General features: G+C 40.2%; 1 protein-coding gene across 1 annotated transcript; it reads left to right on the top strand.

Moving 5' to 3' along the window:
• Positions 1-723: 723 nt before the first annotated feature.
• On the top strand, positions 724-2230 carry LOC121613257 (potassium channel subfamily K member 15-like). The gene is made up of 2 exons (XM_041946585.1): positions 724-1012; positions 1221-2230. Exons 1-2 carry the CDS (start codon positions 730-732, stop codon positions 2228-2230), a joined length of 1293 nt encoding a protein of 430 aa, XP_041802519.1. The 5' UTR covers positions 724-729.
• The last annotated feature ends 15188 nt before the right edge of the window (positions 2231-17418 follow it).

The raw sequence follows: 17418 nt of genomic DNA, 5'->3' as shown, positions 1-17418 counted from the left end.
TGAGTTGATTTCTAATTTTAGTTTTCCATGTCTTGTTTTTTAGGTGTTTTCATTAAAAGAAAAAAAAAATTTAAATTGTCACCAGAACAATCCCTTTTTTTATCCACTGATGGTTTGGTGTTTTGTTACTTGTCCAAACTAACTAACTCGGCTTTCATCCTGCTACCTGGGCTTAAGTTTCTGCAGCTCCCGACCTGAGTACTCACAGATCTGGGGACAGCTGTGTGATGCTCTGGATGTCTCCACCTTCGGTGCGCAGTTTCATTTCCAGTGTAAGCGCCACTGGCAGCTGTCCATGGTGCTGAACCCCCCTCCCCATGTCAGATTGGTATCTGACCGGACCTCACTTGTTGCACACGGCTGTGATAAGACTGATGATCGTCGAGGCTGAAGCTCACTATGTGCCTTAAACATAGATTATATTACTCACAGCTTTTTATTGGTGACTGGTTTGCGCATGCGAAGAGGCAAGCTGAGGCCACTTGCTTCAGCAGATGACCGTGTCGAGAGCATCGATCGCTCAGTGCGCACAGCAGGATATGCGCGTTTTGACACAAACAAGGAATCTTAACCTGGAAACACAGATTCCAGGGTTTGATTTTCCTACACGCCTCCGCCGCTACTACGTTTCACGCAACAGGCTGCAACACCAATGTGGAGTCTACGCTGAAGAGCAGCACCACCTGTAACTGTGCCCGTCTGCTCCCGACTTTCACGCCGACACCGAGGATGAAGAAGCAAAACGTCCGGACCCTGTCGCTCATCCTCTGCATGTTCTCCTACTTGCTGGTCGGCGCCGCGGTGTTTGACGCGCTGGAGTCCGAGTCGGAGAGCTCCCGCAGACGCATCTTGGAGCAGAAGCGCAACGAGATGAAGAAGAAGTACCGCTTCTCCGAGGACGACTACCGCGAAATCGAGCGAGTGGTGCTGCAAGCTGAGCCCCATCGCGCCGGGAGGCAGTGGAAATTTGCTGGCTCTTTTTACTTTGCCATAACAGTCATCACCACCATTGGTAAGTTAATGTAATGCTTCTATCATTGGAGATCATGGTTGCTATAGTATTTATAGTGGAGCGTTTTCCTACATGAATGCAACATTTAAGCCTAGTTTTAATTACTGGCTAATTAAAAATATAAACAGTTGGTCCATGTTTTACCATCCGAGTGTTGCTACAGCATGCGTCACTGTGCTCTCTCTCATTTCCATCTCTCCGCATTAAGGTTACGGTCATGCAGCACCAGGCACAGATGCAGGAAAGGTCTTCTGCATGTTCTACGCCGTGCTGGGCATTCCTCTCACTTTGGTCATGTTCCAGAGCCTGGGAGAAAGGATGAACACGTTTGTCCGCTATCTCCTACATAAGACAAAGCAGTGCCTGGGCTTTCGGCACACTGAGGTGTCCATGGAGAACATGGTCCTGGTGGGCTTCCTGTCCTGCATTGGAACACTGTGTGTTGGGGCTGGAGCCTTCTCCCACTTTGAGGGATGGAGCTTCTTCCATGCTTACTACTACTGCTTCATTACACTCACCACTATTGGCTTTGGGGACTTTGTGGCCCTGCAGAAAAAGGAGGACCTCCAGGAGAAAACACCCTACGTGGCGTTTAGCTTCATGTACATCCTGGTGGGGCTAACTGTCATCGGGGCCTTCCTGAACTTGGTGGTGTTGCGCTTCCTCACCATGAACACTGAGGACGAGAGGAGGGATGCTCAAGAGAGGGCGTCACTGAAGAGAGACAGAGGCCTCCTGGATGGGGCTCCCGGACTCCATGTTGGAGGGGAACAGAGCAGAGACAGCCACAGAGAGAGGAACAGGAGCAACGTGGTGCACAGTCATTGCCACAGTACACTCTTCCTCCCGATGGAGGAAGGAACCAGCTGCACCAACCTCATTGCATCCCCAGCGGAGGATCAGGAGAGACAAAAGAGCCCCTGCAGACACAGGCTGCATTTTCAGATCAAGGCTGGCAAACGCAGGCCAGAGTCGAGCCTCAGCTCCCTCTGCTCCTGTGTGTGCTACCGCCTGGGGATTTGTGACAGTCCTCTTATGTCCCACAGCGAACGCCACGGCTGCCATATCAATTCTGTATACTACAACTCAGTCTCCTATAGGATCCAGGGCTGCTCGCCAGGTTCCAGGGACAACACTGGACTCTCCTCCCCAGGAAGCACACTTTCACCTGGGCATAGCCTCCGAGAGTTCCCTCGTTCGAGGAGAAAGTCAGTGTAGAGAGCACCACAGTGAGGGAGAGTGTATGCACAGAGTTTAAACAGTATTTTCAATGACACTGTATTTTGTGTTATACCTCTTTTGTGCATGTCAGACACTGATTTTTACTTAAACCAATAATTTGTCTGTTGTGGCTATTGAGAATACTTTTATTTGTTGAGCAAGGATGAGATTTCTTGTCCTCTTTTTACCATGACGTTATTTATGTAAGTGACTCTGCTGTTTTCCCCGCATGTAAGCCAAAGTGCAGTGCATGCTAAAGAGAATGTATAGCACACAGTGTGAACGCATGAGTGCTATGTAAAGATGTAAAACACAACACTCTGGCTTTTACAGTTTTAACAAAAGCCTTCTGGATATAGTGCATATTCATGACTGTATAACTGTTCAGTGAAGGTATGTGAATGATCCTCAGTGGACTCTGCTCCTGCTTTAGACAAAAACCCAAACTTTTCATGCCATAGCTAGAAGATGTCATTACACTTTTATATTAAAAAGCCTTAAAGAACTTTGACCAAGCACAGGAGGCTTCTTAGCTCAGTGAATTTAATAAATCCTTTTATTACTTATCATTGGGGGGGTCAGAAAAATGTTTCTGTGCATTGTTCAGCACTGATGCACTCTAACATAAAGAGATTATGATTGTACATGTAATGGATGTAGCACACAACAGATATGTAGCAGGATGCCAGTAAACTTCCAACAATCCTGGAAGAGTTGTCACTTTCCAGCCAGGAAGTGTTGTTTCCTTGTAGACTTGTCGGTGTGAGTCTATTACAGTATTGTTTTATTAAACCAAAGGAAAGGACCTTTAAACGTGTGAGTGTTTTTATTATAATCAAAGTGACTGAGCAGCTCATATTTCTATGATGTTGTGAAGCTTTTGTGTTCATCTCCCTCTGGTCTGTTTGTCTCTTCAGGAACCTCTTCAGATTTGGACAGAATGGCACAGAGGAGAAGGGATGAGGTTAATAATACAACTGTCAGTGATATTATAATAGGAATAATGGTGACTTGCAGTCAACATTGATTTGGTGACTGACAGAAGACTTGCAGATATGGATGTTAAAATGTTCTGATTGAAAACCGAATGTTTTTAGACATCTAGGTTACATATAACTGAGCCACTTCACACTAAATACAGCCATCGAAGCACAATGATTATATGTACTTTTAATCAAGTACAATAGTTGAGTAAAAACTTGAGATCCTTGTACATTGCTTGAGTATTTCCTTTTCATGCTATTTTTTAAACTTCAGAAGCAAACACTGTACTTGATGCTTTACTGTATATATCTGACAGCCTAATTCACTTTACAGATTCACACTTTTCATTCAAAACATATTTAATATGTTGACTGTTACAAATTAATCTACCCACTTTACCTAAAGTAGCAAAATACTAAAAAAATACTACTACCACTAACATACGATAAAAATACTACAACAGTAAAATCCTCATTACACTTGAATGCATCACTAATAAAAATGTGTTAATATAACGTCCAATAATGTGGCTCTCACTTTCATTTTCAGTGATGAGTAGTTTCATCTTTGATACTTTAAATACATTTTGTTAATAATACATACGTGCATTTTCTTAAGTTACAATTCAAATGCAGGACTTTTACTTGGAGGAGTATCTGTGCATTCAGAAATGTCTTCACTCGGGGAGTCCTAGAACCTTTATTGTATTACCTCTCCAAGCTCTCCCAAGTATTCCTGTCTGTTTGAGCTATGGAGTAAATAATAAAATGGCCATAAAGAAAAAAACAACAACAAAAGCCTCCACTCTTGAGTGTACCACCCAGTATTTCAAGCCATTAAACACCACAACTGCTTTACTGTCACAAGATAAAATCACATCATGTGTCATAACGTCTACTCATTGCCCCCGTTTGCTATTTTTGAAACCTGCTTTCAGTTTGGAATGAGGAAGAGAAATCATGAAGTCTTTACGTAAGTGTCCCCAAGCATACATTCAAGCCATCTGTTGATCTGCTGGAATAGAAGGCTACTTTACATATAAATGTAAAACTGATTGGGCAATAGAATCTGGAATGGTGATTGGTTATGAAATGCCATCTGCTCTGGTGGCTCAGGGGTAAAAGTAGGGACGTTTACTCGCTTCCTTTCCATGTCACATCAATGCTGTAACTCTAAACAGTTCTTTACTGTGTGCAACAAGTCAGGTTATATGTATATAAAGGGCCCATTTTCAGATTTACAGGATTTCCATCTTTCTGTATGTTTTCATGTGATTTCATGAGTATCAAGACTATAACTTTAACAAGGGGGCCCTCTACAGGTGGTAACACTGAAGAAATTTGAGGAAAGTCATCAAGAATTATATAAAATATTCAGCCACTAGAGGGCGGTATATGTCCATGATTTTACTGAAATTGTGTTTTTTGCCTGCAACCCTCTGTGAACAGGTTGCACTGTAGGAATTAAGGGCCCATAAAAGTCTAATTCTGGGACCTTGTGCAGGCAGGGGCGTCTTCATCTCTAGGGCAGGTCATTAGCGAGTGTGCTCACAAGCAGCATAAGTCTATTTAATTCATATATTCCAATATGACAAACCTACATTTGCCTCAAGGGGCTTTACAATCTGTGCAGCATTACATCCTTAGACTTTTGATTCAGATAAGGAAACAGTCCCACCAAAACAGGAAAAAAGCAATGGAAGAAGCCTCAGGATGAGCCACAGAAGAGGGATCCATCTTCCAGGATGGACAGACATGCAACAGATGTCATGTGTATAGAATAAAGAAAAGCAAAATTACAAACAAGGGAGAGACAAGAAGACAATAATGGGTCTCACAAACAGACACCATTTGAAGGAGGCAGAAATTAATGTACAAAATCTGGATCTGAGGCCCTACCGATTCTGAACAGTTTTCATCATTAAAAAGTAATAATGTCATGCTGTCATATTTCTGAACACTGTTTCATTATCATTCATGATTTGCCAAACATCAAACAATTATTTTTACTATTGTCTGTTAGTTACTTCATTGTGCATATCCATGCTAAACATTCTATGTTTTCAATGGTGAATACTAACAAATGTTTACTGTGTTAACCTTCATGACAAAGGAGGTGGTTGCTCCATGCATGCTGACGATCAACAGTCGCAAAGAAGCAGAGAGTGGATGCACCACTGTCGCCTCACAGCTAGAAGGTCCCGGGTTTGATTCCTGGCTGATGCGGGGCCTTTCTGTGGAGTTTGCATGTTCTCCCTGTGCTTATGTGAAGGCTATGGTTTCCCCCACCATCATAACATCCATCTTAGGTTATTTCCTTCGGTCAGTTCCCTTGACGAAGGCTCTGGCTTAGAACTGGAGTTGCTACCTGGGCTGCCCACTGCTGTATTATTAATTGTGACAGTAAAGGAATCTTCTTCTAAGACTGGTCGGGTGGCCAGAATGTGATCTAACCCAGTGTAAACCCACTTTGACTACCATTCTGAAGTCTCGAGTTTGGCGTTATGGCCATCGCCATCGTGATGGGATCTGACTGAGAACCTGAGGACACCACATGGTCGCGACTTGTCAATCAATTTTCTCTAAATGAGACCATAATTTACAAAATGAAAATCATGCAGTATTGAAGAATACTTGAAGCTTTTGAAACTAAGACTTTAAACTTATTAGGAAAACGCTGACTAATATAATAAATCAAGTGAGAAGTAGGGTCATTGTCTCATAAGCTTACATACAACCGGACTTCTTTTTCTAGCCAGTGGAGTCGCCCCCTGCTGGACATTAGAAGAATACAGGTTTAAGACACCTCCTCATTGGCTTTGAATTTCAGATCCGGCAGCTCTGTCTGCTATTTCATCAATGTCTATGGATCGAGCATGCATCGGATCAGCTTCTTTGCTTTTGATCCTAGTGATACTATTATTGATGCCCAAAAGAAGGCTTAGCATCTCTAGTATCAATACTTCAGGCGGCGATCTAACCAACAGTAACAGAAAGGAAACTGAATTTAACCCATTCTTTGAGATACAGTAACTGAGTCAGAAATGTCATTTTATTGGCTTTGGCCAATAAGGAGCCACATCCCATTAATTGTCTGGCATCACTGTTTCCAAGAGCTAAAGAGTTAAAGGAAATTACAGATGTAACTAAATGTTTCGGATAATTTGTCTAAGTGCTCTGCTGTACAGTATGCTTACATTATCCACAGACTCTTTGCTCATTGACTGGCCTTGCTGCCATAATTTCATTAGATAATCGATATCTGTCAAATCAACATTTGTAGCTATCATTTCTAATATAAATTATGCTACATTGTTCGTACTGATAAATCGATTCAATTATTAATTTTCCTGGAACTGGTTATCAAATGAACTGCCTGAGTGGTACAAAGACAATTTTGGCACAAAACCAGGACAAAATTAGTTTTCATTGATGGATTACAGCAGAGAGGCCCAAACTTTTATAACACAGATGCTAAAACCACTACAAATTACATGGCATGTGTTCTATGGCCTGGCCACTTCACATGTTAGTCTCATTTGTCCATTTCCATGAAATCAGAGCACAATCCTGCTTTTCCCATCTAGAATTCACCCTGGTTGAAGTGGACTGAAACAGAGAGAGTTTGTCTTTCTTCCATAATACACTTGTGTAACATAAAACCAAGAAAATTCTCCCTGGGGACAGAAGAATCCCTTCATCTTATGTCGCCATTTTATAATCCGCCCAAACAATTTAAGGTTTTGTGAGGGGTTTCTTTTGTGCCCAAGGACGTGGATCAAAGTAAGGTGCTGCAGTACATCTTTGGCTAAAATGAATGATCTTGAAAGGGATAATTGAATACAGACTCATCAAAATGTGAGCTGGTGCTAGTAGTCTGTGGAGAGATAATTAAACTCCTGCAAATTAAAACCAAATCTTTATTGCCACTGCTCAACAAACTCCCATCTGATCCTTTTATTGTGAGACATGACGCAGATGATCGTGAACGTGTGCTGCGTACAAGCCAGGGCCCTTTATTTATTTATCAAACCGCAAACGGTAAAAAAGATAGATAAAAGTTAAAATCCTTCACTTTTACCCCTGCTCGCAAACTGAAGAATAAAAGCTATTTATGAATGTTCCCATGACTTAAAAAGAGGTATCTCTCTGGGAGAACAGCGAAAATATCTTTTGCGTTGAGAAAACCCCTCAGACGTTCTTTGCTCTTCTTTCAATGAAGACATATTGATAATGATACTGATACTACAGAAGCCGCCGTTGTTGTTCTCGAATGAACAGTCGGCTGTTGTCACACCTGAACCGCGCCAGTAGCTGTCAGGAGTTCCTCATAGACGATGATTGGTCCGAACCACTGTGGTTCAGCCACAAGTGGATGACTTGAAGTCTGGCAAGATGGATTCTCATGGTGCACAATCCAGTTGCCTCACAAGCTAAGCGTTTATCAGGGGTGCTAATAACAGAAGCAGACCTTTGTTTGTTTGCAATAGCTCTCTATGCATCTTCGTCATCTTGTTAGTACAGTACAAAGTTCTTTTTAATGTATATTTGCACTCGTGTGTCCATTCACTCAAGTATTAGATTGTTGTTAATCTCACATAAAAAATGGTAGTAAAGATATGAAGGATTTCATACAAATAAATTATCTTGCAACACAGAACTGAGAGTGCAGGAAAGCACAGGACAGTTTATTAAATTGCTTTAATCTTAGGTCTTTATCTGCCTGCTCTTATGATAATTAGCAGCGCAGCACAGACTCACAATCTGGTCTTCAACTCCTCGTTGTAAACAGGCTGCCGACTGATGTGCAGTGATTGCTCTTAAAGAATTTATTGTAGCAGAACAGTGTATTTCAATGACAGGTTTTTCTCTGCAGCCTCTCAGAGTTTTATGTTTTATAGATGTTTTTAATACTTTATTACTCAATAAACAAGATGTGTTTGTAAATCAATCAGCGCAAAGTTGGTTGTGAGCTCTGAGATAAAAGTCTGTTGAGGGCTGGGAAAAGCACCAAGTGCTGCAGTGGCCAGCAGGTCAGACTGTGATTGGACCGGGGAGCTTCCAGGTGTAACTGAGTGCAACTGTGTTAATGTGGTCAGGAAGTTCCTGCAAAAGAGAGCTGAGCTCCCCGAATAAATAAGCATGAAAAAAAAAAAAAACATATTGAGCAGAATTATTGAAAAAAACAGTTTGGGTATTATGTATAATGTACTGATTAGTTACTGCTTCATGTGTTTAAAGGAGATGAGATGTGACTCAGGGCCTTTTTAAGCCTTTTTGCTCCTTAGGGCTGGACGCTGTTTTGACATTTTCAATACCGGTACCCTTACCCTGACTTTGGTACTGATTCCTCAGCGCAACTTTTTTGACACCAATTTTCTAAAATCCATTTAGAAAAAAAGAAAATTACATTACACATAATTACTCTCTTCAAAGGATGAAGCTGTTCAGAGACCTCGGAGCAGGTGGAGAAACTGTTCTTACTCAACCTGGATAAGTGGAATAAATAGAGAAACTGGTGGAATATCTGTACAGTATTGGACTACTTAAGACAATATAAATACCAGTCAAAAGGAACATTAATAACAAAGGGTAGAGGGCAGAAATACACCACTGTAGCATCTAAGATACAGGTAACTAACAAGCAGCACAGAGTTTACTAAGTTATCCGTCCAGATAAGAAACCGGCTGTAATAAAACACTGAGCCCCGTCTCTGGGCTTAACTACAGACTGTAGAAAAAATGGATGTAGTCTGTGATGTCACCCGTAGGTTTCTGAAGAGCCACCGTGATGCTCGATGACAGTGGCTACTACCACTCAGTGTCCATGGCCATAATTCTGCTTACCTTTAAGCCTTAATGTAATTTAAACAAGTGAGTTACATAAAAATCCCCCCTCAAACATTTGTCATGAACTGGGGAATTAGCTATAGAGCCCAAAACCGTTTTTATACCAGGCTGTAAATGTTTAATTCTGTTGTAGAAAGCTGTAAGTAGTAAGTCCGTAAGTTGGCTGTTTTAATATGGGGATCAATGGAGAGTGACTAACCTTTGGAGCTGGCTTTAAGCAACCATTCTTGGAAATGCGTTTCATTTTTCAGCTGCTTTGGAGGTTGCCACGTGGGCTTTTTTCCAGAACGCCTCTGTGACATCTACCATTAGACAGCCAATCACAAACATTATTAGATCTTGGTACAAGCATGCTGCATGCTTATTGGCTCTCTGACATTGATAAGATTTACTCCGTAGATATCAAAATTTGGCACAGAATGACAAAAACAGTTTTTGGGGCCTGATAGTACTGAGGCAATTCATTCAGTGCAATAAAAGCATCGTTCGGTACCCGGCCCTATTGCTCATAAATTGTCTCTTTAGCATTTGTAATAGATTTGGTCAATATTTCCAGCAAATGCTTTGCTTTTTCCACTGGCAATAAAAACTACTCTGCTCCTCCTCTTGAATCATCTTGTAAGTCATGGATGTACGATGAGTCAGAGTAAGAATGAGTTGAGGGTTGAAGGAAGATGCACGTGTCAGGCAGCAGTTGTGGTCTTCGCTGGGAGGCAGAGACACACTGAAAGGCTTGTACAATGTGCGTGTTCTGTTTGTCCAGCTATAGCGTGTTTACTACCATTACCCCTCAACTTCCCACCCTCCTTACTACTGCCACTACTGGTCTGAGTATGAGATGGAGGTACAGCGGTGATGAATGACAATTAGGATCTTTCTGAACACATACCAAAGAAGAGGCCAATGTCAGTATGAGATTTTTATATGCTAAATCTTTCATCACTCATTTCAGCACAAATGTTGACAAAGCACGTTGCAGCATGGCTCAAACAACGTGATAATTAAACACTTACTTAAGACTGCTATGTGAGCAAATAAATTGGACACTGACACACACACACACACACACACACAAAGGACAAAATAATCACATCCATTCTGCTGAATTCTCTGCAGGAAAGTCATTAATGGTTTTAAATGAAGATGAGCTGCCACTGATACAACTGATCTGTGTGTGAAATGGAATTAGGTGGCCGAGGATGACAAGTGGAATCTTTTATAGCCAATACTCATTGCTCATTGTGCCAGTGTAAATGATGCTTTTTTTGTGGACGTTCAGTGGCTAACAAATGACACTGACACCTTATATTTTCTGCATTCCATTGACATATAACCAATTTAACTGATATAGTCATCTATATAATCACTGGTACTAATCTTCTCAGCCATAGTGAGTATCCACAGGTTAAGAAATGGGTACATTTACTCTAGAGCTGCAACATTTTAGAGGAAAATACTGAACTTTTTATTTTAGCATGTACCTAAAACATAGCTATTAATTACTTTGAGGATGAAGATCACACTACAAACACTTGATCATCTTAGAAAACACAATCCAATGTCATAGACTACCTGAAAATATAGCAGTTAAAAGTAGCTTCACCACAACTACAAATTCTGCAAATCTGGGTCTTATTTGCTGGAAAACACATTGGGACCACAGCATGAAGCTATGCCCCAGTCCAATAAAAACTGATAACAATATGACATAAACTGAATGTGTTCATGTTCTCTCTAATTGTATATTTAGACGTTCTCCAAAAAAGGCAATTTACTATATATTTATCTACATAAATATTTAGATTTATGAGATCTAAATTTTGGCGATCTATATACATATTTAGGGAATCTATACCTATATTTTGGCTAGATGTCTTTATATTGAGCCCATTTACTGAAATCCTTGATTTGAGGTGACCTAAGCTGTAACTAAGATACTGACCAGACATATTAACATGGTCAAACCTTCATTGGCTATTCAAAGCGTCAGTCATCTGTAAACTCAGCCTATTCACTCAACTCACACTGTTACTGGCTTCTCTCGTTGCTAGGCTGCATGTTGCAGATCTTGATTGGTCAAGTTTGAAACCTGAAACGCCAGACTCGCGTAAGTTTCCGGAAGTAGTAACAGGCCAAACACAGGTAGCAAGATAAGAGTAGCACGTTATATGTTAATTTGAAAGAAGGAAACATCTTTCTGTCGATTATTATCTGTTTTTTGACTAAATGTTTTTATGACAGTGGAGAGTGTGGACCTTTTTCGATGTTACTAGACCGTTTTTGTTGGAGTATTATTCACCACTGAGATACATAATCAGTGAGTTGCCTCCAGGTTGTGTTAATTTTTAAAATGGTTGTTTGTCTGCTGTTGGTGTTTATTTGCCTCTTGTTGTGATTGTATCATGAAATGGTTAGCATCATCGACCACCGTGTATCGTAGAATTGTTGTATAAACGGAAATGTAGCGTTTGTGCCAATGGAGGGGAAGAAAAATAACCAACAAAGAAATGCCTCTACAGGTGGGCCGATGGAACCGTAAGGGCTATGGCACGTGGAAAGAGGAAACGCTGCGCTGCTGTGACATCTGAATATACTGGTGAGTGTGAAAAGTCATTAAGGTGTTTAGCCAGAGGCTTCAGGACATGAAAAGTAAACTGAAGGAACTGAACATATTTGCTGTTTAATGTGGAACAACATGAAATCATTCAAAGACTCACTACTGTAAGCTGCTTTTTTCAAAGCTGACTCTTGCAAATACTCTGTTCTGTTCAAGACTGACCTAAACCTGGAAATCCAGCTGCGCCTAACATGATCATCACAGCCAACACAGAGGTTAGTGTGATATACGTGTTAAGTAATTTTATGTGGCAAGACCACCCTGGGACAATTGCAGGATATTATACAAGATAAGATAAGATATAAGATAAGGATAAGAGTTTTCTTTTAATCCTACACCGGGGAAATTGTTACATGCAGCAAACTATAAAAGATAGAAATCAGAGGATCAAAATAGTCGTATAAATTGAAATGGCCCTTTATAGGAAAAATGTTCACCATCCCTGCAGTGGAGAAAATATAATATATATGCCCTCTGGTGTATCCTTCCAGTGAAGAAAATGCAATAATGTGCCCTTTTGAGTGTCCAGTGGAGAACGTGATGCAGTGCCACATATGCTGACTTCCATGCTAGAAAATTTTATGCGAGCTGGTGCCCTTTTCATATTTTTTTTCATTCCTGCTCCTCAGACAGCCTGAGTCTTCCAGTGTGTGCCTGAATTAAATTAGATCTTGATTGAAAAAAATGAAACTTGATAATTCTAAGCATTTTCTTCTTCACTATCTTGAGTGCTCTGATTAAAATGATATTTTCTATTCCTAAAGTGATCATCTCTATCAGTGCTTTTGTGCATGCTCTTCAAAATGTCCTTATCACATGAAATCCATAAGAATTACATCACAATCCAAACTGTCCTCCCAGAAAAAGATAAATGTTATGTTATAAAAGCATATCACGTTGTTAGTTGCTATACAAATTGCCAAATGAAACCCTTTATAGGCACTTATGTCTCTAAGAACGTACTTTTTAATATTCTGTCCTTATTATGCTTATACTGATGCTTATTCAGTGTCATTGTAGAGGGAGAGTGATGAGGACAAGTCCTCAGAATCAAATAATTAGGAGCCCATTACAAGCTGGATAAGACAGTACACGAAGAATTAATTTCCCTCTAACCTTGAAACATCAAAGGGTGTTTTGTTCATAATAAATAAGATTTTAATCATTGGCTCTGACTACCTCCCCATTGCCTCCTTACATGACAGGTATAGCAGAGTGGTAATGGAAATCCTTGTCTGATTAGGTTCAAAGTTTGTTGCATTAAAGAACAAATTTGACAAATCAATGTAATTTAAATGGTTTGCTCAGATGTCAGTGCAATCTAATGTGTTCTTAAGTCCCAGTAATAAGTGAAGGGTATTCATTGACTGATAGAGAACTAAGGCGGTGAGTGTTGCACAGTGAAGTGTGATCTTTTATTTCCTCTCATATTCATCCAAACATTTCTTTTGGTTTAGCTGCTTCATTCATTACAAAAGAAGACAGAAACCATGTAAATCTGGAGATGATACAAAATAATTTTTATGTCTTTATTATTATTATTTTTTCATGCAGCTACAGTACTTGAGGTCTCATGTTGCATAATTTCATTGTGATGATGTACAACCGTAACCTTTAGAGCTGCAGAGTTATAAGGAAGCCTGAAATTCGCATTGACCTTTGTTACCATACAGACTGTGAGTGAAACCTAAAGTTGATGAAAGAAAGAAAGAAAGAAAAACATCTTATTTTAAAGGAAGCATGCCACTGTATTGTAAGGTTAAGCTTACTCCAGGATGCATATATATGAGGTTTAAAGGCAAGACTGCACAAATATGCATCCCTGTCATGTGGCTGAGGTGTAGAACTCCTTCACTTACAGTAAGAACACAGTGTTGTGGACTTCAGCAACAGATGTTCTTCATTACTGTTATATTTTACTGTATGAGCCAAAAATGTCTCACCATCCTCCATACACTAAGTGCACTTTCATCACTATAAATTCCTTCTATGCCTCTTGACTTTATACCTCGATGATAAAACAGGACTAAATCATTATGTCCTTGTCAAGTTCTCAAAAATGGCCTATCCTATCCTCAGAAATAAAAATAATATTTATGAGTTCTGGGTATTGAGTGGATGAAGCTGTTTATGGTACAATAGTTACAAAATTCCATTGTCATTATTCACTTGCTGGTGTGGCGTTTTATGGATATGGAATATTTTAAAGTGATCTACTGCACAGTACGAAGGCTTTTGAGCTCCTTGGCAATAGTGGTGCGATGCAGTACAGCATACATTGGCTCACAATTAAGCTCTTTATGAGTAGCTAGTGGCCTATCAAGCAGATGTCAAAATATCATTGTGTTGGGACCGTTCATTGTCTTAAAGTATTGTCTGTGATCCATCATTACACTTGGCAGGTCTCTGGTCAGTGGAGAAAGCAGATCTAAGGTGTTGTACCTGAGGTGCACTGCAGAGTGGCTCCACAGGAGGGCACTGTTACACCACCTTTGAACCAAACATTCATATCTGACAGTTGCAGAGCCTGAGAACATATGTCATCTGTCATCATAGCTTGTATGTTGTGGGTGCATACATTGCACTATATGCTTGAAAACTTGGAAAATAATTGAATCCTACCAATTAAAGCTGTGATTTTAGTTCTGTTTCCAGCTGCTGTAAGATTTTATGTAAGCACTGACTTCCTTACTTCTACTTCTTGGAAGATCTGAGGATCTTATGCATAAACCATCACTTCAAAGGACATTATAGTGATGTACAGAGACTTACCCTAACCTTTACCACCACTTGCCTAACCTTAATCTAAACCTCACCTTACCCTGACCTTTAACCAAGTCTTCACTCTAAAATGCAATGATTAACGTTATGGGACTTGCATTTTGTTCCTAAATGGAAGGTGAGTCCCCACAATGTGACTGTGTAGACAGATTTATGTCCCCACAATACGATACATACACACACACTCACACACACAATACATACAATGTCCACATACACACACACATACACAGGCAGATGGACATCTCCTTTAAGGATCACACCAAAGCACTTTCTCTATTCCTTCAGATTTGGTGGATTTGAGGCTTAGAAAGTTGTTTGTTCTGTTCCCTCTGCAGACAAGGTATCTCGTGCCTGTAGTTGCCCCAACCGTTGTCTTCGTTGTCTTGATATCCAGGCATAGGCAGACTTCTAAGTCTCCTCCAATATGAGTTGTCAGGCTGTATTTGCTTATGTTACTCTGGGACACCAAACTCAATTCCACTGTCTTGTTTGATTTTGCATAAAGAGAGGCTGCTGGCTGCTCACAGGATAATGTCTTTGAGTGACAGCTATGAAGATGAGTGAATATATTTCACACATTTTGATATATTTTAGAAGTTCAATATACGTGCACTCTTAAAAATGTGGAGAATGAGAATCCAATGAGCCCCAATATCATTTTCATAGTGTTGTGTGTGTGTGTGTGTGTGTGTGTGGTTTAAATATAGCACATAGACACCTGTCTCCGGTGATTAGAAATGAGATGCAGAAGTTTTTGGCAAGTGTGCACTTTGAAGCATAGATTATTGTGGTTGTTGTGTTTCAGACACATGGGCCAGTGTAGTTTCTAGAACACCACCTCTTTTTGCATTCTTCATATAAGCAGAATAGAAAAACATTGGTTCATCATGTTGAGCAAAGGTTCGTAGATGTAAAGCAGGACGCTCTCCACAATAATGATGTGAGTCTCCTCCTCCTTATAGTCAGACTTGGGGGATAATCTCAGTATCCAGGGTTTTATTATCTCCATGAGACTTCTCAGACTTCTTCGGGTTCTCCAAGCATGCATAGATTGTACTCATCATGGTGTTGAATGTCCAAGTCAATCTGTTGAGGCACATGGCTGCCCACACAGAGCCTGGTTCTGTTTGAGGTTTCAAGGTTCCTGCTAAAAACAAGTTTTTCCTTGCCAGTGTCACCGCATGGTAGGACTCGTTGGGTCTTTGGAAATGACATTTTATATAGTAGTATATTAATCTCTACCTGCTCTGTATAAAAATTGCCCTGACATAACTTGTGTTATGATTTGACACTAAATAAATAAAACTGACCAAGAATAAAGTGAATATTCCTCTTCTGCTATGGAAAGATAATGAGGCAACAAGACAAATTACACCTGTTTATCACATGAAAATGTTCACCAATAGTTCAACTCTGACACTCTTTCAACTCTTTATGTCAGGAAACTAACTGATGGTGCAGCTTGCAGCACAGCTGAAAGTGGAATTCAGTGATCATCATTAATGTCATGGAGCCTAAACTTAGTTTCAATAATTCTCACATAAAATATTTGTCATTAAATAAGAAGCACTCATTGATAAAATTAGGGAAAAACACACTCAAAACTCTAATCACATCTGCTTCTCGTTGGCTTTGTCAGGAATATGCATGTGTGGTTTGATTCGAGGTGATTGACAGTAGTGTCAACTTGAAATCGACCCAACTGTCAGATCCTGATTCTTTTATAATGAATCACTGATTTGTGTGTAGAAGTATCTGACATAACCTTTTCCCATCGCATCCACTTCAAACCAGAAGAACAAACTAAAAAATAAAAAAGCTAACAGTCAACGACTTTGAGACAGTGCTTTGAGCTAAATGCTTAAGTCAGCATGCTAGCATGCTCATAAAGCCGATGCTAATATACTGTTTAGCAAGTGTAATGTTTACCATGTTCACCATCTTGGTTCAGTGTGTTAGCATGCTAACATTAGCACTAAACACAAAGTAACGCTGAGGCTGATGGGATTGTCTTTCATGTTGTAGGTATTTGGTCATGAAGCTGAGTTCTGGACAAACTGAAATTTTGAGCTGATGATGGCGCTGAATGTCGGGATCACCTTACTGATTACAGTGCGTCCTACGGAATAAGAGACATGGATGCAATCAATCCAGTTGTTGTGACACATTTAATTTGAAACCACTCATGTGAACCTGCTGATGGCTCTATGGGAAATAGAGGCTCTGGGGACCATGAATGTCAGTACAAAAATTCATGACAATCAATATAATAATTGATGAAATACTTTAGTCTGGACCAAAGTGGTGGGTGAACAACAAATCTGAAATTCAGACCATGGCTAAAAATCTGTCATTCAAAATAGCAAGTGTTGTTCACGGAGCAACCCAGTGCTCATTTAGCAATTCTGGAAAATAAATACAAACAACACAAACTAGTTGTTGGTGTCTATTAGCAAGGCCTTTGCCATCAGACCACATCATCATCATCATGAACTGAGTTTATAGGCGACAATGTTTTCTTCACTCCCTCTCTGCTCAACAGTGTACTTACATAACATAACACAAAATATTGCAGCAAGCCCAAGTCCTCTCTTGAATGTGATATGACACTGTTAAAATGCTGGCTGTCAACTTTACCCTGGTCATCAGAGCAGATAGATAAATAACTCCCACAGCAACAGCCCAAATAAAAAAACATGCTTACCTGTTCAGCAGAAATTCAGCATGACTTAAAAATTCTTTCAGGTCCAATGTCAGCATTTGTTTTTGTCTTTGACATTTCTCTGTTGGAGGATTTCAGAGGGCATACTGGAGGTTTTGGCCTTACAGCTGTCAGACGCTCTGCGTTTTGAACTCTGCTCCCATCACTTGAGGAGATGGTGCTGGTTGAACCTTGATGGTTAGGAGGCGTGGATGGAGCTCCAGCTATACTAGAGGAATGTTTTCATGGC

Source organism: Chelmon rostratus, chromosome 10 (assembly GCF_017976325.1).
Source record: "Chelmon rostratus isolate fCheRos1 chromosome 10, fCheRos1.pri, whole genome shotgun sequence".
NCBI classification, from domain to species: Eukaryota; Metazoa; Chordata; class Actinopteri; order Chaetodontiformes; family Chaetodontidae; genus Chelmon; species Chelmon rostratus.
This window is presented reverse-complemented; position numbering and strand designations above follow the sequence as displayed.